Genomic DNA, 27,256 nt, shown 5'->3' on the forward strand with positions numbered 1-27,256 from the left:
GTAAAGCTGGTCTGGTGGTGCTGAGTTCTCTTAGCTTTTGCTTATCTGTAAAGCTTTTGATTTTTCTGTCAAATGCATGAAAGCCTTGCTGGGTATTCAGTTTCTTCCCTTTCTTCACTTTAAAGCTATCATGTCACTCCCTCCTGGCCAATGTTTCTTCTGAGAAATCAGCTGATAACCCTATGGGAATTACATTGTATGTTATTTTTTGCTTTCCCTTTTTTAACTTTTAATATTTTTCTTTGTCTTTAATTTTTGTCAATTTGATTTGTATGTATATCTTCATGTTCCCCTCAATTTATTCTGCCTGTGACTCTGTGCTTCCTGATAGTTAGTTCTTCATTTTAAGTCAGCTTGAAATAGCTATAGTGATGACCACCAGGACCAAACGCTCCAGCTCATTCACATGGTGGAAAAATAACAACTGTCATGGAGGTTTTTATGTACATAAGGATCTTGGGAACGACAGTGACCTATACTTCTCATTCCTTACAAGACCTGATAACTTCACAGTGACTAGATGGAATGCTGGTAAATTGTTCTATAAGGACAGAAAATGGATACAGGGTGTTTATGATACTGTCCTAATGACATCCTATGCTCATGTACATGCACAGAAACATCTAAAAGGATGGATGATAAATGGTGTAATGAGACAGGCAGTGGCTTTTACTTTATCCTTTACATTTCTAGGATTATCTGAAAAATTACATGAGCATATTTTTAATAATCAGATGGGAAAATAAAGATAGTAAAAGATGAGAAAGAAAAGCATTAAAAAGTATATCCTGAGTACCTCAAAGGTATGTAGTAGCTTGAAATCACATAACTGGTAAGAATGTGTTTTTGAAGTTGTGTAGAATCATAAAATACAATGTAGTCCATTTTTCAAAGTCCTCAGTCTCCCCTCCTCAGAATTAATAGGAACATCTTTAGGTATGTTTAGTTTTAGAATTTCATGTTATAGAGATTTTTATATTATATAATGTCTGTGATACTCTTACTGAAAATTATGCATAATGGTCAAATTCTAACAACTTTTGCAATAAGCTTTCATTGAGTGAGTGCTCAGTCATGTCAGACTCTTTGTGACCCCATGGACTGTAACCAGCAAGGCTCCTCTGTCCATGGGATTTCCCAGTAAGAATACTGGAGTGGGTCACCATTTCCGACTCCAGGGGCTCTTCCCAACCCAGGGACTGAACCTGAGTCTCGTGAATCGGTGGGCAGATTGTTTTACTACTGCTCCAGGTGGAAGCTTTCATAACATTTCCTTAAAAAGAGATAAAGTTCACATTATATGCCATTTTAAACTTATTGGCTTATAAATAATTTACTATAAAATGTCAGTTTCAAAGAAGATTTATGGGAAATTATAAAGTGAATACAGAGTTCTTTACAATAAAACCCAGGATAAAATTAACTGTGTGGGTTGAATATTTATCAAAAGGTATGGATGAATTATATTTTGGAGATCTGATGGGTTCAAGGGCACTTTGAAAGCTGTGTAGTTAAATGACTACAGGCATGACATATTTAGTGAAACCCTGTCTGTAAATCTAGCACCAATGATTGTTTCTTCTTGCTGAAATACAGAAATAATTTATCTGAAATCCATGAGTGCTATGAAGAGTTTGATTTCTTCATAAAGATTCTTTTATAAGTTGGGCCAGTCTCTGAAAGGCCTAAAATAGAACAGAGAGAAGAATTAAGAAAATTAGATGCCATTTAGGAAAAGTCTGTCATAACTTAAAAAATTCAAACAAAGAGATCAGACCATGTAAGGTCAGGCTTAAACCTCAGGTCTATCTGAGTCAGACGCCATCATGTCCACTAATATAGGAAGATGGAAGCATATCAGAGTTCCAGGAATTTTTTAAAATTCTTATTCCTTCAAGATCATCTTTTTCTGTCACAACACAAATTGGTTTTTGCGTATACTCCCTCACTTGCATATGCCTTCTGTATAGTTTCAATTGTCCAACTCTATTCACATACAACTTACGAAAAGCATATTTAATGATGTGAGAAAGCAAGTAAATCAAGAACACACCCAGAGGCACCCCATCTCCAAGGATAAGTATACACTCTTCTCACAGTTACTGGATCTCAGCGTATGGCTCTTCTGTGAGTTCCCGACACATCAGTCAGTGCCTAGGAACTTGCTTTCTGTTATCTTGGTTGAAGATGGACTTTGTGATTAATCAATTAATTAACTCTAATCATTAATATTATTTTATTTGGCCTTTGCTGAATTTTTCCTTCAGAGATAGAGAGAGATGACTTAATGAATTTATACTTTTGGCTCATGTTAATTCCATGAAGGAGTGAAAGAGTTTCTCTTTGTAACATGTTGATAATCTGCAAACAATGTTGAGTAAGTCTGAAAACTTCATGAAGACAATAAAAATTCAACTGCAACTTGCTCTCATCATTTTTCTAAAGAAGTCTGGCAATTTCTTTGAATGGTAACTTATGACTTTCCAATTATTCTAGCTTTTCAGAAAACAAGGAAGACAACAAATAATGTTGTAACTCACAAAATGAACACAAAAAATAAATTGATATCTAGTGTTTCTCTAAAGAGAATATGGTACTCACCAAGTCCATCTGTTCTGGAGAAGCTGAAGAGAAGGATGCTCTGAAGTACGGGCAAGGAGCTGAACTGTCAGTGTAGAAACCACATCCCGGAAGCATGAATATCTGAGAGAGTTTATGGAAAATGGGTGATATTCCATTAAAGGGACAATAAAAACAGAGGAAAATCTAACCTGAGTAGGGGAAGACTTTTTAAGTTTAAAAGCAATTGAAGAAATCACAAGAGAAAAATCAATTTATATAAAAATTCTGCATGTCTTACAATAAACAAAACTAAAAGCATAGAAACTGGGAAAGTGTATAAATATTTAATGTAACCAGAAAAGTGAAATAAATCCAAACCACTTTTTAAGGTATCAAATTTGGAGGTGACCTTTAAGCTGGGACTTGAGAGATAAGTAGGTGTTGGTCAAGCAAAAGTAAGGGAAGAGTCCTTCAAGGAGAAGATATAGAATATGGAGGCCCCGAGTGGAAAGAAAACTGATCACTCAAAGAGGTGGTAACACTTCATACATAGAGTGATGGAATAAAAATGTCAAGTAATGTGTCCAAATGGTGGGACAGCTGTTCTACTTGGTGACCTCTGTGGCTGACAGCTCGCTGCCCTAGAGCACATGTCCGCTGCTTCCTGGCCATGAAAACACTGTTGCCAGCCTCTTTCTAGATGCCTGTGGCTGAGTGCTCGAATCCCAGCCAGGAGAGGGGACATCTTGGTGCTCCTTCTCAGCCTGGCCCCAAATACCTCCTGTGTGACCCACCATGCCCTCTGCAGTGTGCAGTCATCATGGATCTGTGTGCTGAAAAATGCAGAGCAAGAAGGTGGCATGAACCCAGGTCTCAGACTCATGGCAGGAGCAGAGGAGCCTGCAGACCATGTCTTTGAAAATTGTTCCCGAGTCAGAAACAAAATCCTTGAGATGATTGTCTAGTACAATCACGACATTCAAAGTTTTAAGTAACTGCTTGTTGTTACATGGTGTGAGTGTGGGACCTCTGTGCTGAAGTTAGATGAGGTGGGAATGAAATGATCTGGGGCATTCTGGGGAGAAGGTTTCAAGGCAGAAGATGAGTTTTGTGTCTTGATTAACGTGCTAACTCGCTTCAGTTGTGTCTGACTCTGTGTGAGACTATGGACAGTAGCCCACCAGGCTCCTCTGTCCATGGGATTCTCCAGGCAAGAATACTGGAGTGGATCGTCATGCCCCCTCCAAGGGATCTTCCCGACCCAGGGATCACACCCATGTCTCCTGCAGGTTCTTTACCACTAGTGCCTCCTGGGAAGCATCTAGAATGAAAACCATAATTTCTTTCAATATTGTGGGACTCTTTTGGAATGTGCCAGAAGCAAATTTCTGTAGAGAAGGAGGAAGTGGTAGTAATTTCCTTCCAATATGGTCAAAATCTAGATTAAGAGAGTGGTAATAAAGTTGATGATTATTTAGAAAAGTTAAAGGTACATGCAACAGGGAATAGGGAATAAATGAAGGGGACTGAAAAAACTATGATAAAACATGAAGTCTGTATCCTTAGCTCCTAGCTCAGGGATACACACAAATAGCCATTCATCAAATGTTTCAGATGATTATGGCATTGATAAGAAAGCAAACAAAATGTTATAAAATTGACTTATTATACTAAAATGCACTTCTTTGAGTCAGGTAAGTATTTATTAAGCATTTACTATGTGCTGTCATTAGAATTAAAAAATTCATAAAGCACAAGTCCTGTGCTCAAGTACAACAGTTAGAGAAGGTGAGTGACTTTCCCAGGGGAGTGGATTTGGCCTCAGGTCCAGTCAGCCAGTTCCCAGCTCTGACCTCTAGACTGCCTCATCTCTTATGCTCTAGCATGGGAGTTGGCCAATATCAACAGTCTGTTCTTTTGCACTCGTTGCTTCAAGAAAAAAGGTATTCTAGAAACAGATCTGGGTGTTTAGAAAAGAGTGACAAAAACCATAAAGGAATTAATTAATAGAGAAAGGATACTTTATTTGGTAAATTGGAAAGCCAGACAAAAATGTTTAGATTTCCCAGTGTAATCAATGTCTCTGAATGAGAGGGGATGTATATCTAAGTATACTTATGATTTAAGTATAAAAGGAGAGAAAAACCCAGAAGAAATCCTTGCAGGACAATTTTAAGTAAAAAAGCAGGATGTAAACTTTTCTGTGTAATTTTAATCATTTAAAACAATTGCATAGCCATATTAAAAACTTGATTAAAAAATGCACATCACCCACAAGTGCATGAGAAGATGCTCACCATCACTAATCATCAGAGAAATGCAAAGTAAAACCACAATGAGATATCATCTCACACTTCTCAGAATGGCTATAAACAAAAAGAACACAAGTAACTAGTGTTGGCGAGGATGTGGAGAAAAGGGAACACTCATGTACTACTGGTGGAAAAGTAAATTGGTGCAGCCACTATGGAAAACAATATTGAGGTTCCTCAAAAAATTAAAAATAGAGCTACCAAATGATCCAGCAATTCCAATCCAATCATATATCTGGAAGAATAGAAAACTCTAATCTGAAAAGATACATGTACCCCAATATTATTTACAATACACAAGATAAAAGAACAACTTAAGTGTTCATCAAACATGAATGAATAAAGATGTGCTACACATATACATCGGAACTCAGCCAGAAGAAAACGAAGTCCTGCCATTTGTGACAACATGAATGGACTTGGAGGGTATTATGCCTAGTGAAATAATTCAGAAGAAGAGAAACACCATGTTATCACTTATATGCAGATAACAGAAAGAAACAGACCCATACCTATAGAGAACAAACTCGTGGTTACCATTGGGAAGAGAGAAGCAGGGAGGGGCAACACAGAAGCAGAGGAATACGATGTACAAACCACTGTGCATAAAGTAAATAAGATACAGGGATGTATTATACAGCATAGGGAATATGGCCGAGATTTTATAACTTTAAATGAAGTCTAACCTTCAAAAATTTTGAATCAGTATGGTGTACACCTAAAACTAATGTAATATTGTAAATCAACTATACTTTAGAAAATAATTTCATAGCCAAAATACTAGGTATATACAAACTCTTCAAGAAAATATATCACAAATGGTAATAAAATCTGGGTGGTAAAACTATGGGCTATTTAAAATTTTTTCATTATGCTTTAATGAAGTATGATGCTACAGTGAATATGTTTTACTTTCTTTTTTTTAATTTAATTTTATTTATTTTTTTTGCTTTACTTTCATAGTCAGGAAAAAAATGTACTTTAAATATTATAATGGCCAATACTTAGCATTTACGATGTTCCAAGCATCAGTTTAAGTGTTTTTTCCGTGTTGATGTCTGTCATCATCATAGCAACTCTAAGAGGGAAAGAGTCCTATTACCTGCATTTTCCAGATGAGACTTGGTGAGGGCACCTCACCCAGCACCACATATCAGGGCAGGGCTGGAGCTGGGGTTCACTCCTAAGGACTGAGGCTCCAGAGACTGTGCTCTTAGCCACTAGGCTAACCAGTAGCTGAGCTGAATGACTGTATTTCCCCTAGTTTAGACCAGAAGACTAGTTCTGTAACCCCAAATCCATCATGATCTCAGGACTTCTCCTAATGCAGAGGCTCTGGGTTTGATCTCTGGTTGGGGAACTAGATTGCACATGCCACAGTGATGTTTTTATGCTGAAACTAAGTAAATAAGTAAATATTAAAAAAACAGCCCCCCCCAATCTATTATGATCTTAATAATAAGATATTGTAACTGATACACAAAATCATCCTTCAGTTGGTGGGCAGTGATAAACATCTCTTGCTGTTTTTGTTAAGATATCACCTTACAGAAAAAGTATAGCTTCCCCCCCACCCCCTGTTTTACCTCTTTCTTAAAGGCTTTTTCTTCGATCAGTTTTCTTACATCATGAATGCCCTTAATTTTAACCCATAGAAACATTCCTGCAGTAGGAACATGCCATTCTGCCAAACCTACAAAGAGAAGAAGAGAAGAAATATTTCCTAAGGCCATTGTTGATGATGTCAACTATATTGCTTAAATGATGTATTGCAGTAACTGTAAACTAGTATTTCCAAAAAAGTTCCCTTGGAGATAGCATTTTTTAAAAAAACATAGTTTTATGAGTCCTGAAGAATGAGTGTTACAGTTTTATTTCAAAAAGCAAGGGGAACATTTGAAAGGGAGAGAGGAGACTCATGTATATTTAAGATTTTAGTGGGTCTCAGGGCCATTCAGGAACTCCAATGTCATGCTTGCCTCCCTTCCTTAGAGCTGCCCCTAAGACACTCTTTCAATTTTAGGAGAGGATTCTTCAACTCTTTCTAGAGTCTTCTAGTATTTCAATAAATCCTATCATTTATATAGCTGTTCAGAAGTCCAATAAAGTTCTTTTTTTTTTTTTTTAATCAGAATGTACTAATAATTAAGAAGTATGGGCTTCCCAGGTAGCTCAGTGATAAAGAATGCATCTGCCAATGCAGGAGATGCAAATTCGATTTCTTGGTTTGGGAAGATCCCCTGGAGAAGGAAATAGCAACCATGCCAGTATTCTGGTCCGGGAAATTGTATGTCCAAAGAGTTCAACCAAAGAGTTGAACATGACTTAGCAACTCAGCATGCATGCACAATTAAGAAGTACTTAAAATTCAGGAATTCCAGGTATATTTGTAGGTTTTGTTTCATTGAATATAAGCATAGAGAAACCAAGAAGGAACAAGAGTTACTTTGATTTTAGTCATTACTCTTTAGGGAAAAAAAAAAAACCAAACATGGATGAGGATTAAAACCTTTTTTTCAGCACAACAGAAGTGATGCAACAGTACTCTTATCAAAAAGATAAGACTTCATAGGGAAGCAGATATGATGGAAACAAGGAATTGATACTTTGTATATACTATTATTCTTGCCAAAGGCATTTTCAGTGGGATAATTAAAGCCATGCAATTCATTTTACTTTCTTTGTCAATAGACAATTAAATCTAAACTATTCTGAAATCAGATTAGTGATAAAAAATATTAGATAAATGAAGTTAATAATTACAAGGCAAATCATCTGTAATGAGAAATCCACCTTAGATTGCATTTAGCTTGTACTATAGTACTATTTTGTCTTTACGGAGTCAGGTTAGAAAAGGAATATATTGCTTATGTCACAATTCCTCTTCTATTTGGAGCAATATTTTGAAAATCTTTCAATACAGATGTTGGCTTTAAGTAGGTTATTGATGGTTGATTGTTAGCTTAATTGATCTTTTTTTCTGAAAACCATAGATCCTTTCCTGAAGCCAGGTATAGACTTCATATATAGAAATATGTAGAGTTGTGTCAGGGTTTGTGCTGTTGTTCAGTCGCTCAGCTGTGTCCGACTCTCTGTGACCCCATAGACTGCAGCAAGCAGGGCTTTCTGTCCTTCACTATCTTTTGGAATTTGCTCAGACTTGTGTCCATTGACTAGATGATGCCATCCAACCATCTCATCCTCTGTCATCCCCTTTTCCTCCTGCCTTCAATCTTTTCCAGCATCAGGGCCTTTTCCACTGAGTCAGTTCTTTGCATCAGGTGGCCAAAGTATTGGAGCTTCAGCTTCAGCATCAGTCCTTCCAATGAATATTCAGGACTGATTTCCTTTAGGATAGACTGGTTGGATCTCCTTGCAGTCCAAGGGACTCTCAAGAGTCTTCTCCAACACCACAGTTCAAAAGCATCAATTCTTCAGTGCTCAGATTGCTTTATGGTCCATCACATCCATACATGACTACTGGAAAAACCATTCAGTTCAGTCAATCAGTCGTGTTCGACTCTGCGACCCCATGAATTGCAGCATGCCAGGCCTCCCTGTCCATCACCAACTTCTGGAGTTTACCCAAACTCATGTCCATCGAGTCGGTGATGCCATCCAGCCATCTCATACTCTGTCATCCCCTTCTCCTCCTGCTCCCAATCCCTCCCAGCATCAGGGTCTTTTCCAGTGAGTCAACTCTTTGTGTGAGGTGGCCAAAGTATTGGAGTTTCAGCTTCAGCATTAGTCCTTCCAATGAATATTCAGGACTTACTGATCTCCTTTAGGATGGACTAGTTGGGTCTCCTTGCAATCCAAGGGACTCTCAAGAGTCTTCTCCAACACCACAGTTCAAAAGCATCAATTCTTCAGCGCTCAGATTGCTTTATGGTCCATCACATCCATACATGACTACTGGACAAACCATTCAGTTCAGTCGATCAGTTGTGTTCGACTCTTTGCAACCCCATGAATTGCAGCATGCCAGGCCTCCCTGTCCATCACCAACTTCTGGAGTTTACCCAAACTCATGTCCATTGAGTCGGTGATGCCATCCAGCCATCTCATCCTCTGTCATCCCCTTCTCCTCCTGCTCCCAATCCCTCCCAGCATCAGGGTCTTTTCCAGTGAGTCAACTCTTTGTGTGAGGTGGCCAAAGTATTGGAGTTTCAGCTTCAGCATCAGTCCTTCCAATGAATATTCAGGACTGACTGATCTCCTTTAGGATGGACTAGTTGGATCTCCTTGCAATCCAAGGGACTCTCAAGAGTCTTCTCCAACACCACAGTTCAAAAGCATCAATTCTTCGGCGCTCAGCTTTCTTCACAGTCCAACTCTCACATCCATACACAACCACTGAAAAAACCATAGCCTTGACTGGACGGACCTTTGTTGGCAAAGTAATGTCTCTGCTTTTGAATATGCTATCTAGGTTGGTCATAACTTTCCTTCCAAGGAGTAAGCGTCTTTTAATTTCATGGCTGCAATCACCATCTGCAGTGATTTTGAAGCCCCAAAAAATAAAGTCTGACACTGTATCCACTGTTTCCCCATCCATTTGCCATGAAGTGATGGGACCAGATGCCATGATCTTCATTTTCTGAATGTTGAGCTTTAAGCCAACTTTTTCACTCTCCTCTTTCACTTTCATCAAGAGGCTTTTGAGTTCCTCTTCACTTTCTGCCATAAGGGTAGTGTCATCTGCATATCTGAGCTTATTGATATTTCTCCCGGCAATCTTGATTCCAGCTTGTGCTTCTTCCAGCCCAGTGTTTCTCATGATGTACTCTGTATAGAAGCTAAATGAGCAGGGTGACAATATACAGCCTTGACGTACTCCTTTTCCTATTTGGAACCAGTCTGTTGTTCCATGTCCAGTTCTAACTGTTGCTTCCTGACCTGCATATAGGTTTCTCAAGAAGCAGGTCAGGTGGTCTGGTATTCCCATGTCTTTCAGAATTTTCCACAGTTTATTGTGATCCACAGTCAAAGGCTTTGGCATAGTCAATAAAGCAGAAATAGATGTTTTTCTGGAACTCTCTTGCTTTTTGATGATCCAGCGGATGTTGGTAATCTGATCTCTGGATCCTCTGACTTTCTAAAACCAGCTTGAACATATGGAAGTTCTTGGTTCATGTACAGTTGAAGCCTAGCTTGAAGGATTTTGAGCATTACCTTGTTATCATGTGAAATGAGCAAAATTGTGTGGTAGTTTGAACATCCTGTGGCATTGCCTTTCTTTGGAATTGGAATGAAAACTGGCCTTTTTCAGTCCTGTGGCCACTGCCGAGTCTTCCACATTTGTGGCATATTGAGTGCAGCACTTTAACAGCATCATCTTTTAGGATTTGAAATAGCTTGGGTGGAATTCCACCACCAGCACTAGCTTTGTTCATAGTGATTCTTCTTAAGGTCCACCTGACTTCACACTGCAGGATGTCTGGCTCTAGGTTAGTGACCACACCATAGTGGTTATCCAGGTCATTAAGACCTTTTTTGTAAAGTTCTTCTGTGTATTCATACCACCTCTTCTCAATTCTTCTGCTTCTGTTAGGTTCTTACCATTTCTGTCCTTTATTGTGCCCATCTTTGCATGAAATGTTCCTTTGGTATCTCTAAGTTTCTTGATGAGATCTCTAGTCGTTGCCATTCTATTGTTTTCCTTTATTTCTTTGTGCTAATATTACTAAGATTATTTATAGAGTAATATTTTCTTGTCAAGAATACTCCTGGACCCTGTTTCCTTCCCCGGGATTATTAACAATACTCTGTGGTATCCCTCACTCATATAAGGACTGCTGCTCATCCCAGGATAGGATGTGCGTTCCACTCACCACTTAACCACTTGTCTGCTGCTGCCATTAATGCATCCCTCTGCTTCCTGTAGAAATCAATAACCCTAGAGGAAGAAAACAATGAAAAATATGTGTTTGCTATACTGATTGCAGAAACCAAAAGGCTCTGAGGGTCCAGTCTATAAGAATCTATTTTATATCTTGATGAAGATGTTGAATTCTTGATGAGGGAATAGACCATATTTCTTTGATCTGTCCAGTGGTAAACTTTCTAATTTGTAGTGTTTCCATTATTTTGGAATAATTAGAAAATGAAAATTAATAGGGTGAAGTCCATTTCTATGTAAAGTATGAAACCTCAAATACATTACCTGTCTACGTGACCCAGGAAGCCCTCTTCTCCCCATTGGTATAGAAGCTGTGATACCAGGAGCTAAAAAGCATAAGACAGTAACAAGGTTCACACTCTAAATGTGTTTTTGCCAAAAATGAAAGCAAATCACTCTTGACTATGTGCAAACCATCCTAAAAAAGATGCACCAAGCTGCAACAAGCTTTTTCGAGTCAAGCTTTTTATAACAGTGCTGATTAACAACAGTGACAACAATAACATTAAAAATAACAAATGTTCATCAGGTTCTCACTGTGTCAGAAACTGCTGTACCATGTGAATATACTAATATTTCAGATTAGTTGGTCTTTGTAATACCCTTATTAGGCAGGTCATTGTCTCCAGTCTACTGAGGCAGAGACTGAAGCATGAGGTGAGCTTTCCTGAGGTCACAGCTCATCACAGAGCCTGGACTCAAGTAAGACTGTCCAGTCCCAGATCTACTCAATAAATGCTGCCCTGGATGGCCTAAGTATAAAACACATACAGTTGATGCATAAAGTTATACAATATTTCCAGAGATTTTTTTAATCCAGAATAGATGTTCTAAATGTTGTAAATGGATAGTGAAATTTGGTTGATAACAGATACAGAAAATATGGAAAAAGTCCCCAAGGTGATAAAACATGCAGGCATCTGCACTTTGTGGAACATATAATATCAAACAAATGTCCATTTTACATAAACTACCCTTTTGGGTTTCATAGCTAGCAGTTCTGTCCTTAAGGTTTGATTTTCAAGGTTGCCTTAGGGATGGGTCCAATCATTTCTCAAAGCTTGTGAAGAAATGTATGCAATCTCCAAAAATAATTTTACTGTCTTTTAATTAAAATGCATCCCAGCTGGTCTCTGTAGGGAGCTTAGCGCGTGGGCAGTGAAGGCAGACGCCTGGCCACTGGGAGGTTAGCGCGTGGGCAGTGAAGGCAGACGCCTGGCCGCTAGCAGGTCCGGAACCCTTGCTCTCAGACTCCAGGACAATGGAGCGAGCTGTGTGTTACTTCACCAAACCCCTTCCATCCTGTTGAGTCTAACACTGTTTTTATTGGGTTCCTGGGCTAGATGCCAGGACACAAGATGAATGAGATCTCTGACTCTCAAGGGGCTTGGTCTACACTTGAAACAGCATCAGGTCCATTCAAATCTCTTTTGCCTTTTGGAGCAAATACGTGCTGTCTAGCTAGTCCATGTGGAGCTAGAGATGGAGTCGGTGATCTCTCTCGTAGTGACACCTTACTCTGTCTATTTGCCAAGATCTATTTCTTTTATGATCTGATTCAAAAAGTTGATATTTCATAAACCGTCATTACCTGAGCAAAAGTGCTGGGGTGCATTGTTGAAACTTGTATGTGTAAAACAATTCTCTCAATCAAGGGCTTTGGACCAGTTATAAACCCTATTCTCAACCTGCTCAAAACGAAAAGGCACATTACCAATCATGCATTATCAATTAACACCATGTTACTGATTTCATGACTTAACACCTTCTAGTAAAACTTCTTATTTAAACTTAATTGTACACTTAAAATAGAATGAATATCTGACAAGGTATTTTTAAAGTCTTCTGTACATGACCCAAACTTGACCAGTTCCCTTACAGGTATAGCTTAAAGGTCAAGGATCTTTGACCAGTGGGGATGGATCGGGAGAAAATCTGTTAGTAATAGTAATAATCGAACAGATGTGTTAAGGTGAGTGTGTACAAGCATCTTAAGTGAGAAGAACTGTCTGCACTAAAGATGCTGAGGGGCAGCCCTGTCACCTTTATCTGCAGCCTGAAGGCAGAGCCAGGGCCTTACCCTGAGGACAGGACTTTGGAAAAAGAGTCAGCTCGGATGACGCGCCCATCCTCGTCCATGGAGAGAAATGTCGGTGCCCAGGGCTTGAAATGGAAGATAAATACGATATTTATATCTGTTAGATCTGTATCCCTACTTTGTGCAGAGTGGGGAAACTTCACCTAGGACCTCCTTGTCCCAAGGCTTGAGATCCAGGATGAACAGTTTCCCAGGAAGGATTCCAGGAAAACTAGTTTGGAAAAGACCACAATGAAGAGGGTCATCAGCATGCAGGGCTGTTTAGAAAGGGAATGCTGACCCTTAGAACAACCAGAAACCCTGAAAAAGTATAAATGAAGATGAGCCATGTAGTCAGCGTGCAATGCTGAAACTTCCATGTTTATTTCAAAGTAAATGCCCACAGGGAAGGGGGCCATGGTCGTGTTTAGGGTGGGTGGCAGGCAGACATGATAGGCAAATAGATAAAAAGCCAAGAATTGTGTTTCTTTTCAGTAGATTTGTAGTGGGGACTGAATCCGTGTGTCTGTTCTCTGCAGTCCTGAGAGCAATTCTAGTGTTAGATTTTGAGGAACTGGGCGCTGGAGTCTGGGCCATTATTGTTGTCTCCTAGGGAAGAGTGCTCGGGGACAGTGGTGCACGTGGACACTGGGGAAGGATCTCCTGCTGCTGCTGCTAAGTCGCTTCAGTCGTGTCCGACTCTGTGCGACCCCATAGACGGCAGCCCACCAGGCTGCCCCATCCCTGGGATTCTCCAGGCAAGAACAATGGAGTGGGTTGCCATTTCCTTCTCCAGTGCATGAAAGTCATGTTGATGTGTGGTAGAACCAATACAATATTGTAAAGTAAAAAAAAAAAGTGCAGAGGAGACTATATAATATGCAATGTTTTGTGGAAAAAAGAAAAGGAAATAAAAATACATATTCATGTTTGCTACTAGATGCATAAAGAAACTCCAAAAGAATTAAAAGAAATTAATAAAAATGATTACCTGTTGGAGTAGTGATGGGAACTGGGGTGAGTGAGTGTGACATTTTTCCCTGTATATTTTTATATATGATTTGCTTCTTGTACCATATGAATGTACTGTCATTAAAACTGAATAAAATACAAAATATAAATGAAAAAAAAACAGGAAAGTGAAGTCGCTCAGTCGTGTCTGACTCTTCGCGACCCCATGGACTGCAGCCCACCAGGCTCCTCCGTCCATGGGACTTTCCAACTGGAGTGGGTGCCATCGCCTTCGGTCCTTTATTGTGCAGGTGCGTCCCGTCCCTACGCGACAGGGATGGCAGGCAGGGACCATGATGCTAGGAGCGCCCTCCTCTGCTCACAGCACATCACTGATGAGCACAGCCCTCCGCCTTCTCTCGGAACACAGCTCCCAAGTCCTCCAGCACATCAGCCTCCCCTGAGAGACTGAGGCTAACACCCCAGGAGACACCCACTCCACATCCCTGGTACCATGTCTATGGAACTACGATCAGGATGTGGAGTCAAGACGACCCTCACCTTGACTCACATGTTCCTTCATGTGCCTGACACAGAGCCAGCCACTATTCTAAAAGTAGGGAAATTCTGGAATAAGCAGTTAACACCACAGAAGAAAATATTCAGCAGCCAGGCTAATATTCAATCAGGTGCATTAACAACACCTCATCTTCTAACTGTGGGCTGAGTTGACACCATTGCTTACCTTGTTGAACTGCATAAAATAGTAAGGATCATCTTCTATGATGAGGAAGTCATATTTTCTTGCGAGCTAAAACACATTAAATAAAGTAAGAGTAAAGTTAAATTAAGAGCTGTGTAAGATGAAAATCACTTGAAATCATTCATAGTTCTTTGTACTCATTCAATCACTCATTCATTCATCCCAGCAGCTGCTGAGTGCCCACTGTCCTAGGAGGAGGAACCAGCCCTAAACGTTCTGTCCTCACAGAACTTTCATTCTGGTGGTAAAGACAGAACCTGAGCTCCTAGATAGTGACCAGAGAAGGATTAGGTGGGAGGTTCTGAGGGCCCGGCAGATGGTTGAGGAGGCTGATGTTTGAGAGAGCGAGACAGGGAAGCTGCAGGAGAGCCCAGGCTGACCGGAAGGATCAGTTGTGCAGATGCTGGGGGAGATGTTTAGACTGAGAGCAGGGAGCAATGGCCCTGGAGGCAGAAAATACTTGGCATGTTTTAGGGACAGAAGTTTCTAGAAGGCATGGCTGTTTAAGGGACAGAGGGAAGGATGTGAGAGCCCCCAGTTTGGGAGCAGAGGCCCAGGTCTCATCAGTGTGTGGAAGTGAAGGACTTTTATCTTTATTTTCCGTGTGTGGTTGGGAAGCGGCTGGAGGAGGGGCTGTCGGTCCACACTTGAATAGGAAGGGTTTCAGTGACTGGTGGTGGGGCCGGCGCTGGGGGACGGGGCGTGTGTGTGGGGAGGAGCTTCACGAGTGAGTCCCAGGGTCAGGGCGGGAGGGTGGCTGAGGAGATGGTGGGTTTGGGTAAGTGGTTGGTGGGGGCCATGGGATGGATTGGAGGTGGGAGATGAGGGGCAGACAAAAAAAGGGAGTAAGAGGTGAATGTAACATCACACCAAGAAAAGCATCTCTTTCAATGAAAATATCAATTAAAGGGAAAGGAATATATCATAGTCAACCAGATTGTAGTAATTTCTTGTGTTTAAATTTGTGGCGACCCTGGCATAGATGGCTTCTTTTTATTAAAAATCATCTTCCTTGAGAGGAAGAGGCTAACCAGAGAAGGAATTTGGGAGCACTCTTCTAAAGAGTCAGAAGGAATCAAGCACACAAGTACGTAACACCTTTGAAAATACCTCATAGATTTCCCTTTTGCGCTCAGCTGTTAATGAGTTCCCAGAGGGGTTGTTGCCATTTGGGACAGTGTAAAGAAATTTGGGGCTGTTTTTCTTGGGGTTCTTTGAATCTTCTGGTTTCCATTTGGAAAGTATTTCTCTGAGGGAGTCTGGAATAATCCCGTGCTCATCACTGGAAACATTAATCATGTTGCAGCCCAGGGGTTGCAGCTGTCAAATACAGAGAGAAAAGCAAGTCTGAGATTGAGACATGACTATAAAATATCAGTGCCAAGGGTTCTTACACTAAGGAGAATGTTACCATTTACACCCTTAAACGCAAACCTGCCCTCAGCTCTATGCCCACGCTGCATCATCTTCACAATTATGATTAGAACTGGTTCATAAAATAGGTGTTTATTAGGGAGTGATTTTGAGGAAGGAAATCAATCTTAGAAAGCACCTGTGATGCTAATACATAAAAAGTTTTAAGCAGAGGTGATACTCAAAATATTGGACAAGCGGTGTAGCATGGGAGCACAGACACAGAGCAGGGTGGAATGGGGTCCTGGAGACTCCCCGCCAATCGGCATTAGCTCTGCACTGTGGGGGTTCAGGGTGGTCGCAGGAGAGGGGTCGGGGGGGCCACGGTGGTGCTGGGGCACCAAGGAGCATCCAGGCCTTGGCTCCTCAAGAAGTGTGCAAGTATTTCTATATTGCACTGATTGCAAAGGCTGTAGTTGATAACAGTGGCCTTGTTCATGAACACAGTTTTACAGAAGTCTTGCACACAGATCTTCAGCCTATTCCCTCAGAGCCTGGCACAGATCTCTATTTGGGCATGTGACAGTGTGGTGCATCCAGCTATTTACATAGATGCAAGTTTTATATGTATATTTGAGGAAAGTGATTAATAATTAGCCTCCAATCATGAAGAAAAGGGAATTATTTTTAGTTTTTAAAGTTGTGGTAAAATGTGTATTCCTAAAAACTGTGCCATTCTAAAGTGTGTGATTCAGTGGCAATAACTGTGTTCGCGACGTGTGCGTCTCGTGACACTATCAAGTCCAGAATCATTTCATCACTCCACACAGAAACCCTGGACCCAGTAAGCAACCACTCCCCGTTTCCCCTTCCCCAGTCCTTGGTCACCTCCAATCAACTTCTGGTCTCTATGAATTTGCTTGTTTTATATATTTTGTATAAGCAGAATCATACAATATTTGTTCCTTTGTGTCTGGTTGCTTTCTCTGAGCGCCTGCAGTGATGGGCCTGCCTTATTCCTCAGAGAGTGGGTAAGACTGATGGTTAGAAAGTTGTTACATGGAGTTGAAATTGCTTCCCTGTAGTTTCCACACTTTGGTTCCAGTTCTGTCAACCTAAGGACATACACAGACAAATCTAACTCCTCTGTGACATGGCTAACTTTTATGTAGTTGAGGACAATCCTCATGTCCCCGTGGATCTCCTCTTTCTGCGGGAAAAAGCATGGTTCCTAAAAGCATTCAACGTATGGTCTCATTTCCAGTTCTTTGTGACTGTGGTGCTTCTCTGACTGTGTTCACATCAACCCCAGAGTACTGTGCCCCAGACAGTGCTGAGTTCTGAGCAGGGCCCAGCAGAGCAGGTGATCTGCCTCCTTATTCTGGGTCTAGAGTCTTCTAATAAACACTAGATATAAAAGTCCTGGTCATACTGATAGGTTTATTTATATTACATTGACATATGATTTGTCTTAGACATGTGGTAATATAGACAGTAATGAAAAATGTCTTTGTAAATTAAGAGGCATTTCAAGTGAAATATTAAGAACACTGGACAGGATTTTGCACAACTGAATTTTAGCACCTCCACACTTAGATTTTGTAAAACGTAATGTATATATCAGAAGTTATGGTTAGCATATTTTGCTTCTATTAAAACTTCTCCTCTTCACAAAGATGCTATTGTATTTTTCAGTGGGCAGATAATTCTAAAGGTGCAGTGCTTTCTCCTTATTTACTATAAAAAAGAGTTACCTTTTGTAAGAATGTGTACTCACAGCATGAATTGTTCCTGAATAAATAGGTTCATTTACAAGGATATTATCTCCAGGATTAACGATCATTTCAAATACCTAATAAGAGAGGCAAAGGTTAGCTTGGAGAGTATGATTTCCAGTCGTAGAACCCCCCACAACTTTATTTTGAGCTCACTAGGGTTCCAGAGTAGGAGTTGGCAAGTTTCCCATAAACGCCAGATGGGGCGCGTTCTGTGGGCCCTGGCATCTGTGTTGCCACCATTCAGCTCCGCCTCTGTGGTGACAGCACAGCCACAGACAGCATGTAGGCTGAGTTCCACTAAAGCTCTACTTGCAGGATCAGACATGGGATGATTCTCTTTGGCTCTCAAGCCATAGTTTGGCAACCTCTCTTCTACACTGAAAAATAACAGAACTGATTTGGATCCTAAACACATTTACGCCTTCTTTGAAAAAAGTTTGTCTCTGTTATAAGCCAGGCCTGTGTAATGTATGGAGAGAAAGTGAAGATTGTATGGGATGGTTTTACCCTCATGAAGGTGCTAGAGCACTGAGCTAGACACCACTCAGATAAATATGCATGTAAAATCAGTGATAAGTACTGCTGTGTAGATGCCAGTGTTCTAGTGCTCATTGTAGGAGGACTTGGGCACTCGGCAGACTTGGGGTACTCAGGGAAGGCTTCTTTGAGGAAGTGAAGAGTTGGGGAAGAGGTGACGATAGGTACACGTCTGAGAAATTGAAAGAATCCTGTGGCTTGGAGGTGGAGTGTGAAGAGGAGAGTGGAGGGAGGTCAGAAGGAAGTGGGCAGAGAGCATCCCATGGAGGCCTTTGGACAAGTGAGCCAGGGAGACTTTTAAGTAGAGGGCGGGACCCAGGAGTCATGAGATCAGACAGGCATTTGAGAAGGTCATTCTGGCTTCAAGATCAAAGTATCAGAGAGGAGTGAGAATACAGGTGGAGTCTGGGAAGATTCTAGGCTCATTTGGGAGGTTTTTGCTGCAGTCCCAGGGAAAGGCAAGGGTGGTCTGGGTGGGGTGGTGGTGGTGGAGCTGAAGAGAGCTGAGGGGCATTGAGGAAACCAGTAGCAAGGGACACAAGTGTGGGCTGAGGGGAAGCAGAGAAGGAGGGGTAAGGAGGGGCCTCTAGATTCCTGGCTGTACAGCAAGGAGGTGATGGGAGGGGTGTCATTCACTGGAAAACACCCCCGATGTTGTCTGTTCTGAGGGAGAAGCAGCTGAGTGTGTTTTGGCGTGAGGTGCCCCTGAGACAGCCTGGGGTGAGGTCACTGGGGGCGGTGGACACGTGGATGTGGAGGGCGCCTGGCGATGGAGGCGTGGGCAGGGGCACCTGGCGTGATGCCCAGGGGAGGTGTGTGCGGGAAGGGAAGAGGTCCGAGGCCCAGTCTTGCGGGGCTCCTGTGGACCATGGACACTGCAGGGTGGGCAGGGCAAGGACGGGGGAGTTTCCAGAAAGGACGGTTTCAGCAAGGGCTCAGGAGACGCGGAGGTCAAGGGAGACCAGGCCTGCAAATCAGAGCAGATCTTGAGGACCCTGTGATGCCTCAGGACATCAGCAGAGCCAGACAGAGATTTTCCCTGCCCGAATCAGAGGGGTCCGTTCCAACGAATCTTACACAAGGCACAGAACCATCCTTGCCTACCCTGTGATGTTTCATCAGCCCCAGGTCAAGCCTCTCCTCGGTGTCACTGAACAACCTAGAGCTCTTGACAAGCATCACGGCCAGTATCCATTGAGACAGAAGATCTGACTTTTCTTCCCCAATTTGGCCTAGGATATTCCATTTACTATTCCTCATGAGCTTTAGGCATTTTATGACAAACACAGGCCTCCTCTGACAAGTTAGTTGATTTACATTTTACACGACCTCCTGCTACTGCTGCTGCTAAGTCGCTTCAGTTGTGTCCGACTCTGTGCGACCCCAGAGACGGCAGCCCACCAGGCTCCCCCGTCCCTGGGATTCTCCAGGCAAGAACACTGGAGTGAGTTGCCATTTCCTTCTCCAATGAGTGAAAGTGAAAAGTGAAAGGGAAGTTGCTCAGTCGTGTCCGACTCTTAGTGACCCCATGGACTGCAGCCTACCAGGCTCCTCCATCCATGGGATTTTCCAGGCAAGAGTACTGGAGTGGGGTGCCATTGCCTTCTCCAACAGGACCTCCTAGGACCAAGCAAATCCATGTATAATTCATGGATCAGATGAAAACCTCATGACCAACATTTCCTGTGTTGGTAAGGGGACATGACAAAGTCCAATATCCTAAATGAGGAGTGAGTGCTGTTTATTATCTGAGACTTGTGCACCTAAAATAATATTTATTCTGGAGGGCAAAATGGAAGAAATGTGAAACCATATTCCCAGGAGGCCTCTGTAAGCGCATGGCTGTGACCAGTGAGTAACTGATGTTTTTGGGCACGTGTGCTGTGTTCCTCTTCGATAGGACTAATGTTGAGATGGACAAAGAAGGAACTTTCCAGAGCATCTTTTGTAGGGGAAAAAAAAGGCTCATGGTGTACCTTTCTAGGAAAGGTATTTCACTGAAAAGAACTTTTTTCCTACTGGTCTGGGGCATCACAAATATTTCTCTTCAAAAAAAAAGCACCTCAAACAAAACACTCTCTGACATAAATCACAGCAGGATCCTCTATGACCCACCTCCCAGAATATTGGAAATAAAAGCAAAAATAAACAAATGGGATCTAATTAAAATTAAAAGTTTCTGCACAACAAAGGAAACTATTAGCAAGGTGAAAAGACAGCCTTCAGAATGGGAGAAAATAATAGCAAATGAAGCAACTGACAAACAACTAATCTCAAAAATATACAAGCAAATCCTGCAGCTCAATTCCAGAAAAATAAACGACCCAATCAAAAAATGGGCCAAAGAACTAAATAGACATTTCTCCAAAGAAGACATACAGATGGCTAACAAACACATGAAAAGATGCTCAACATCACTCATTATCAGAGAAATGCAAATCAAAACCACTATGAGGTACCATTTCATGCCAGTCAGAATGGCTTTGATCCAAAAGTCTACAAGCAATAAATGCTGGAGAGGATGTGGAGAAAAGGGAACCCTCTTACACTGTTGGTGGGAATGCAAACTAGTACAGCCACTATGGAGAACAGTGTGGAGATTCCTTAAAAAACTGGAAATAGAACTGCCTTATGATCCAGCAATCCCACTGCTGGGCATACACACCGAGGAAACCAGAATTGAAAGAGACACATGTACCCCAATGTTCATTGCAGCACTGTTTATAATAGCCAGGACATGGAAGCAACCTAGATGTCTATCAGCAGATGAAAGGATAAGAAAGCTGTGGTATGTATACACAACGGAGTATTATTCGGCCATTAAAAAGAATACATTTGAATCAGTCCTAAGGAGGTAGATGAAACTGGAGCCTATTATACAGAGTGAAGTAAGCCAGAAAGAAAAACACCAATACAGTATACTAACGCATATATATGGAATTTAGAAAGATGGTAATGACAACCCTGTATGCGATACAGCAAAAGAGACACAGATGTATAGAACAGTCTTTTGGACTCTGTGGGAGAGGGAGAGGGTGGGATGATTTGGGAGAATGGCATTGAAACATGTATAATATCATATAAGAAACGAATTGCCAGTCCAGGTTCGATGCACGATACTGGATGCTTGGGGCTGGTGCACTGGGATGACCCAGAGGGATGGTATGGGGAGGGAGGAGGGAGGGGGGGGTTCAGGATGGGGAGCACATGTACACCCGTGGCAGATGCATGTTGATGTATGGCAAAACCAATACATAAAGTAAAAAATAAATAAAAGAAAAAAAAGAAATAAATATGAGAACTAATAAACTATATTATGTTCTAAAAAAAAAAGAAATGTTAAACCATATTCCCAGGAGGCCTCTGTAACTGCATGGCTGTGAGCCAGTGAGTTACTGATGTTTTTGGGCACGTGTGCTGTGTTCCTCTTCGATAGGACTAATGTTGAGATGGACAAAGAAGGAACTTTCCAGAGCATCTTTTGTAGGGGGGAAAAAAGGCTCATGGTGTACCTTTCTAGGAAAGGTATTTCACTGAAAAGAACTTTTTTCCTACTGGTCTGGGGCATCACAAATATTTCTCTTCCAAAAACAAAAAAAACAAAAAACCAACTCAAACAGCAGCTTATCCTTGTCTTTGTCCTAATTAAGTCATAAAACAGGGAGGAAGTTTTAAAGTGTTATTGCTTCAATACATTATTCTGGAATAATAATTGAATTAAAATTCATTAAAAGTAACCAGATTATAGGTTTCCTCTTATACATAAGAGGAACAAGAAAACTACTCTGGTTTAATATAAACAAGAGTCATACTTTAAGCTAGATGTGCAGACGAATACAGAATCTCCTTATCCAGCACTACTTATTCAAGAAAAAGAAAAGAAAAAGATATATGAAACTGAGAACTATATACGCAGTCTCTTTATCAGGGGAACCCCCAGTGGTGGTTACCTCGGTGGACTTCCTGGAATCCAGGAGAGAGGTAGAGAGAGAGACAGACAAACAGAGAGAGACAGAGAGAGATGACGCTAACGCAGAGGAGAGGTCAGCCACAGCCCAGACGTACCCCTGGATCTGGAGAAGTACAGCCAAGAGGGAGACGGGGCACAAGAGGCAACTGGTACAGATGATGGCAGCAGCAGACACACAAAGGGATGAGGCCTCAGCTCAGGAGGGTCAGGACGCACCCTCAAGGAATTAAAAAGTCGTACAGACATAACCACGGCCTAACTCAATGTGGCCTGAATCTCTGAGCCACATGAAACTGATCCGTGCTCACTAAGCTGCAGGGAATCTTGTCCAAAGGACTCAGAGCTCTGGGCTCTCTGTTTAAGAGAAATCAGGTTGGTGCATGTCTTCAAGTTCTACTTATGATTCTAGTGAAGACCTGGTGTCTCACAAAACATGCTGCTCTGTGGTTAAGGGAGAGATGGCTGTATGGGTGCACATGTTAGATTCTTGCCATGGGTGCCCTTCCCCTCCAGTCTTACCTTACAGAGACCTTCTTGGCTGCCACATGTGACACATATGTCCATCTGTCCTTGGGTGGGTGCATAATGGATGGTGGGCGGATTATGCAATTTTACTTGTAACTGTTTTAGCCAGGATAACAGCTCTGGGATTCTAAAGCATAAATACATTTAAAAATTGACAGTAGTGAAAATCAGAATGGTAGTAGACAGCAACTAAATGGTGACTTCATACCAGGCACTTTATATATATTCAATTTAAAAATCTTTGAATGCCTTTCACTGATATTACTATCTTTACTTAAAATACAGGGCAACAATCTTACAGAGTAAGAAATTAACATAAATTAATCAGCTGGTTGTTAAATTAGTAGAGACTTGAATCTAAAGCTTTCTTATTCCAAAAGCTATAGTTTTTCTTTTCCGTTAGAGCATTCACTGTTACTGACTTTTTGTTTTCCTTTGGGAGAGTTTGTAGGATACCTGAAGTTCAGGTTCACTAAGTTCTTTGCATCATGGAAAGAAAAGCCTCTCTGTGTTAGCTGCTCAGTCATGTCCTACTCTTTCTAACACCATGAACTGTAGCTTGCCAGGCTTCTCTGTCCATGGGATTATGCTTGCAAGAATACAGGAGTGCGTTGTCATTTTTTTCTGTAGGAGATCTTCCCAACGCCAGGATCGAACCCGCATCTCTTATATCTCCTGCATTGGCAGGCGTGTTCTTGGCATACATTATATACAATTGTTATGTACCTAACATGAATTATTCTTCCATCACAAAGCAATGGACTAATAAAATATAATTAATAGACACTCTGTAAGTTACCCTTCATCAGTGGAAAAAGACCAGCTAAGGAAACCCTTAGAATATTTGTTCCATTTGCCTTTATGAAATTAAATACATCTGAACTGTAGGCAACACATTTCCATAGCTGCCTGGTTAGCATGGAAACATAATCATTAAAACTTTTTCTCAGGACCTAAAATGCCTGCTTCCTGTGTCATCCTCTCCTTTCTCCTATCCTGGTTTATTTACCTATCTATTTTCACTTTGTATTTTTTCCAGTCTGAGCACAAATCGTACCTACTTCCAAAATCTTCTCCCTCTCCTAGTCATATAAGGTTGAGAATCAGTCATTAGGGATCTTAAGCAGTCAGAAACATTGCTGCTCTTAATTACTCTGAAAACTCTTCCCCAAACCTTCCTAAATGCTGATATCCAGTTTAAAAAGACACAAGATGCTTTATCAGCTGGCTGTAGAATATTGCTCATGAAAATGAACCAACTAAGTTAAATTATCTACTGATCAGATTGAGGGCAGGAGGAGAGGGGGCGGCAGAGCATAAGATGGTTGGCTAGCATCACTGACTCAGTGGACATGAGTCTGAGCAAACTCTGGGAGACACTGAAGGACAGGGAAGGCTGGCGAACTACGGTCCATGGGGTCATAGAGTCGACACAAGTTAGCGGCTGAACTACTGATCAATCAGTACCCAGCACTCTGAGAATACTGCAGTGCTCTCTTCATCATCTGTTCATTAAATTGGATGGGTTTTCCGTTTTCTATGGTGATGACCGCAGTCTTGAAAGGGAACGTGTTGGGGTTTGGTGCCCCAGTTGCCAAGGAGATGACAGATTTCGGTGCCTTGCTCAATATTTCAGCTACAACAAATATGGAAGAGAAGAAGAAACACTTTCAGTGAAGACTTTCATGAACAGAGATGGTCAGTATGTTGCATTAGAGTCAATAAAACTTTACAGTGTAACGATGTCTAGTGATAGAATGCTAGTCTGAAAGAAACATAAGATGACTTTGTACGGACCTCACTAGTGGAGGAACTGAGGAATCAACACGTGCCACTGAGAAGGCGGACTGATCGCCCAGACAAAGCAGAGGCCACAGTGACAGAAAACCCTCCTCCACTCGGCCCCTCCCTGCCTGCCAGGCTCCCTGCAGCCCCTTCTGTCCTGTGTACCCGCCCTCCCCGCTCTGCACACGCCTGCAGGCTGTGCTGAACCCTGACTCCTGTGCCAGAAGAGCCCCCTGAAGTCTAACCATGACCGTGACCTGGCCTCTCTCTGTTGCTGATTTACTGCCCTTGTGCCTATTTCGGCCCGATTTCTGTGCCAAGTCTGCGTAGAGCCAGGTTCACCCAGGCTGGAGCCGCTTTGAGGGCACCCCCACCCCCACTTCCAGCCCATGGGAGAGGGGCACAGCTCGGACTCACTCATGACTCGGATGGTAGAAGGCTTTCTGGCCGCGCTCGTGGCGGTAATGAACCGAGCGTAATTCATTCTCCTTCTCCGATTGGAGGTTTTTCTCAGTCCGGCCTAACCCTTGCCTGAGAAAGGCACCTCCTCTGGGTATCGGTTTCTGGCGTGCAGGGCCAGAGTCCCGGCTGCAGGCTGCGCTCGGGCCTGGTTAGGATTCGGCCGGCGGGTGGCAGGCCTGGCAAAGTCCACTCACAGGCTCACGACGCGTGCCTCCTCCCTCCCTGCGTGACGCGGTCTAGAGCCAATGGCCACCACTCCCAGTCGGTTTCTCGCCCCGAGACCACGCCTCCACTCCCGTAGTGGCTGCGTGCCGCGCCTCGGGTCTGGTTTCCTCCTCCAACCTGTGAGGAGTCCCGGCGTCCCGGCGGCAGCAGGTCAACCCCACCCCTGGCCGCGCCTCTAGACTGGTCCTCGCCTCCAGCCCCTTGGCCGCAGAGAACACGCCTCCATTCCGGCGCCGCCCTGATGGCCCGCCCCTCCAATCCGAGGCCCGGCCACACCCTCTAGCTTGGTCCTGCGTCTTGGGGGGCCAGGCAGTATGGGGACCTGGCACCCCGCATTAGCAGCTTGAACCGGGACCTGGAGTCTCTGCAGGAGACTGGACCTGGAGCGGCCAGGACCTCCTGGAGACTGGACCTGGAGCGGCCGGTTGGCCGGGAGCAGGATAGCCGGGGCGATAAAATGGAGATGTTGATGTGACTAGAGAGATTCAGGATTTCCTCCTCACATTTAATTAGTGTGATTCCCTTAGATACTTAATACAAACTTAAACATCTTCCCTTTGTCAGGAGGAACCTGTTTGGTGAAAGGTGTTTGGTGTTCTGGGCCAAGGAGAACATTAGCCTTTGGAGCCATATTCTTGTACAGGTCTGTGCTTCTTATAGTATTGATTACATACAGAATTTTATTTTTTAAAGTATGGAAATTATCCCCACCCACATTCCCAATCAATGGTAACAAAACTAAGGGAGCCAAAACTAAAGAGCTTTCTCTTCATAAGATGCAGGCTCTGAACTTTCATCAGTTTCTGCTGAATTTTCCACTCAGCTGCAGGAGTGGGACAGGTGAGACTTTGAGGGTGCTGATTGACTGTGAGGTGGGGATGATTGAGTTCAGGGAGACAGGCAGAGAAGTGACGCATCAGAGCAGATACTGAATGCAGGGGACCTGAGGTTGTGCTTGGAAATTCAAGGCAGAGAATGGCCAGTGTGGTGGGAAAGGGTAGGCAAGGGCTAAGCTAGGGACAGCTCACCTGAAGATCAGAAGCTGAAAACTGAAAAAATGATTGATTGCTAGAAAATCAAAGAGACCAGACTTTGAAATTGTCAGGAGCAATCGCAAGAGGAATTCTCCTGAGGGTGTGGAATGAATGATCAAGTTTCGCAGGTCAGGCTGCCTTTTAAAGGCTTGGCTTAGGACTCTTGGGTACAGAATGAATTATAAGGCCAGGTGTTCTGGACCCAGTCATTCTCTAAACAATTGTTGAGTGCTTCCTCTGTGCTGGAAGCTGTATGTTGTTTAAAGTGATGATAGAGACAAAGGACAGGTCTGGAGGCTGGCAGTACAGAATGAAGACATTGGCAGGTGTGGTTCTCTCTGAGACCTGTGACCCAGAATCTGTTTCAGGCCTCTCTCCTAGATGCTGGTGGTGTGTGGTAATTTTCAACGTTCCTTGGCTTGTGGCTGCATCACCGTGATGTCGGCCTTGGTCTTCACATGGCATCTCCCTGTTGTGTGCACACCCCTGTTGTCAAACTTCTTATAAGGACACCAGTCTCATTAGACCGTATGGGGTCACACAGAGTCGGACACGACTGAAGCACCTTAGCAGCAGCAGCAGCACCTTCATCACCTCGTGTTAACTTGGTTACCTCCGTAAGGACTTTGTGTTCAAATAAAGTCACACTTCTAGGCACTAGGGGTTAAGACTCCAAAGTGTCTCTTTTTAAAAATTGAAGTATAGTTAATTTGTAATGTGTAGTTTCAAGTGTACAGCAAAGTGATTCAATTAAACATCTATATTCTTTTTCAGATTTTTTCCATTATTAAAAGATACTGAGTATAGATCCCTGTGCTATACAGTTGGAACTTATCTATTTTATATATAACATACTTTATTTTAATCCCAGCTCCTAATTTAACTTCTCCCTCCCTTCTCCTCCCAGTGACTTTGGTAAACACAAGTTTATGTTATATGTCTATGAGTCTCTTCCTATTTTGTGTATAAGCGCATTTGTATCTTTTTTAAAAATAAGATTCCTCATATAAGTAGTATCAT

At 42.4% G+C, this 27,256-nt stretch overlaps 1 protein-coding gene across 1 annotated transcript; it reads right to left on the bottom strand.

The window, feature by feature from the left end:
• Positions 1–1,347: 1,347 nt before the first annotated feature.
• AADAT (aminoadipate aminotransferase) lies at positions 1,348–25,157 on the bottom strand. The gene is given in 13 exon segments (NM_001015551.1): positions 1,348–1,685; positions 2,602–2,703; positions 6,461–6,567; positions 10,709–10,773; positions 11,041–11,102; positions 12,368–12,464; positions 12,857–12,939; positions 14,550–14,615; positions 15,678–15,887; positions 17,698–17,772; positions 22,725–22,857; positions 24,198–24,366; positions 24,933–25,157. Coding segments are annotated over 13 exon segments (1,278 nt in total). The 5' UTR covers positions 25,000–25,157; the 3' UTR covers positions 1,348–1,643.
• Between the last annotated feature and the right edge of the window lie 2,099 nt (positions 25,158–27,256).

This window comes from Bos taurus, chromosome 8 (genome assembly GCF_002263795.3).
Source record: "Bos taurus isolate L1 Dominette 01449 registration number 42190680 breed Hereford chromosome 8, ARS-UCD2.0, whole genome shotgun sequence".
Classification (NCBI taxonomy): Eukaryota; Metazoa; Chordata; class Mammalia; order Artiodactyla; family Bovidae; genus Bos; species Bos taurus.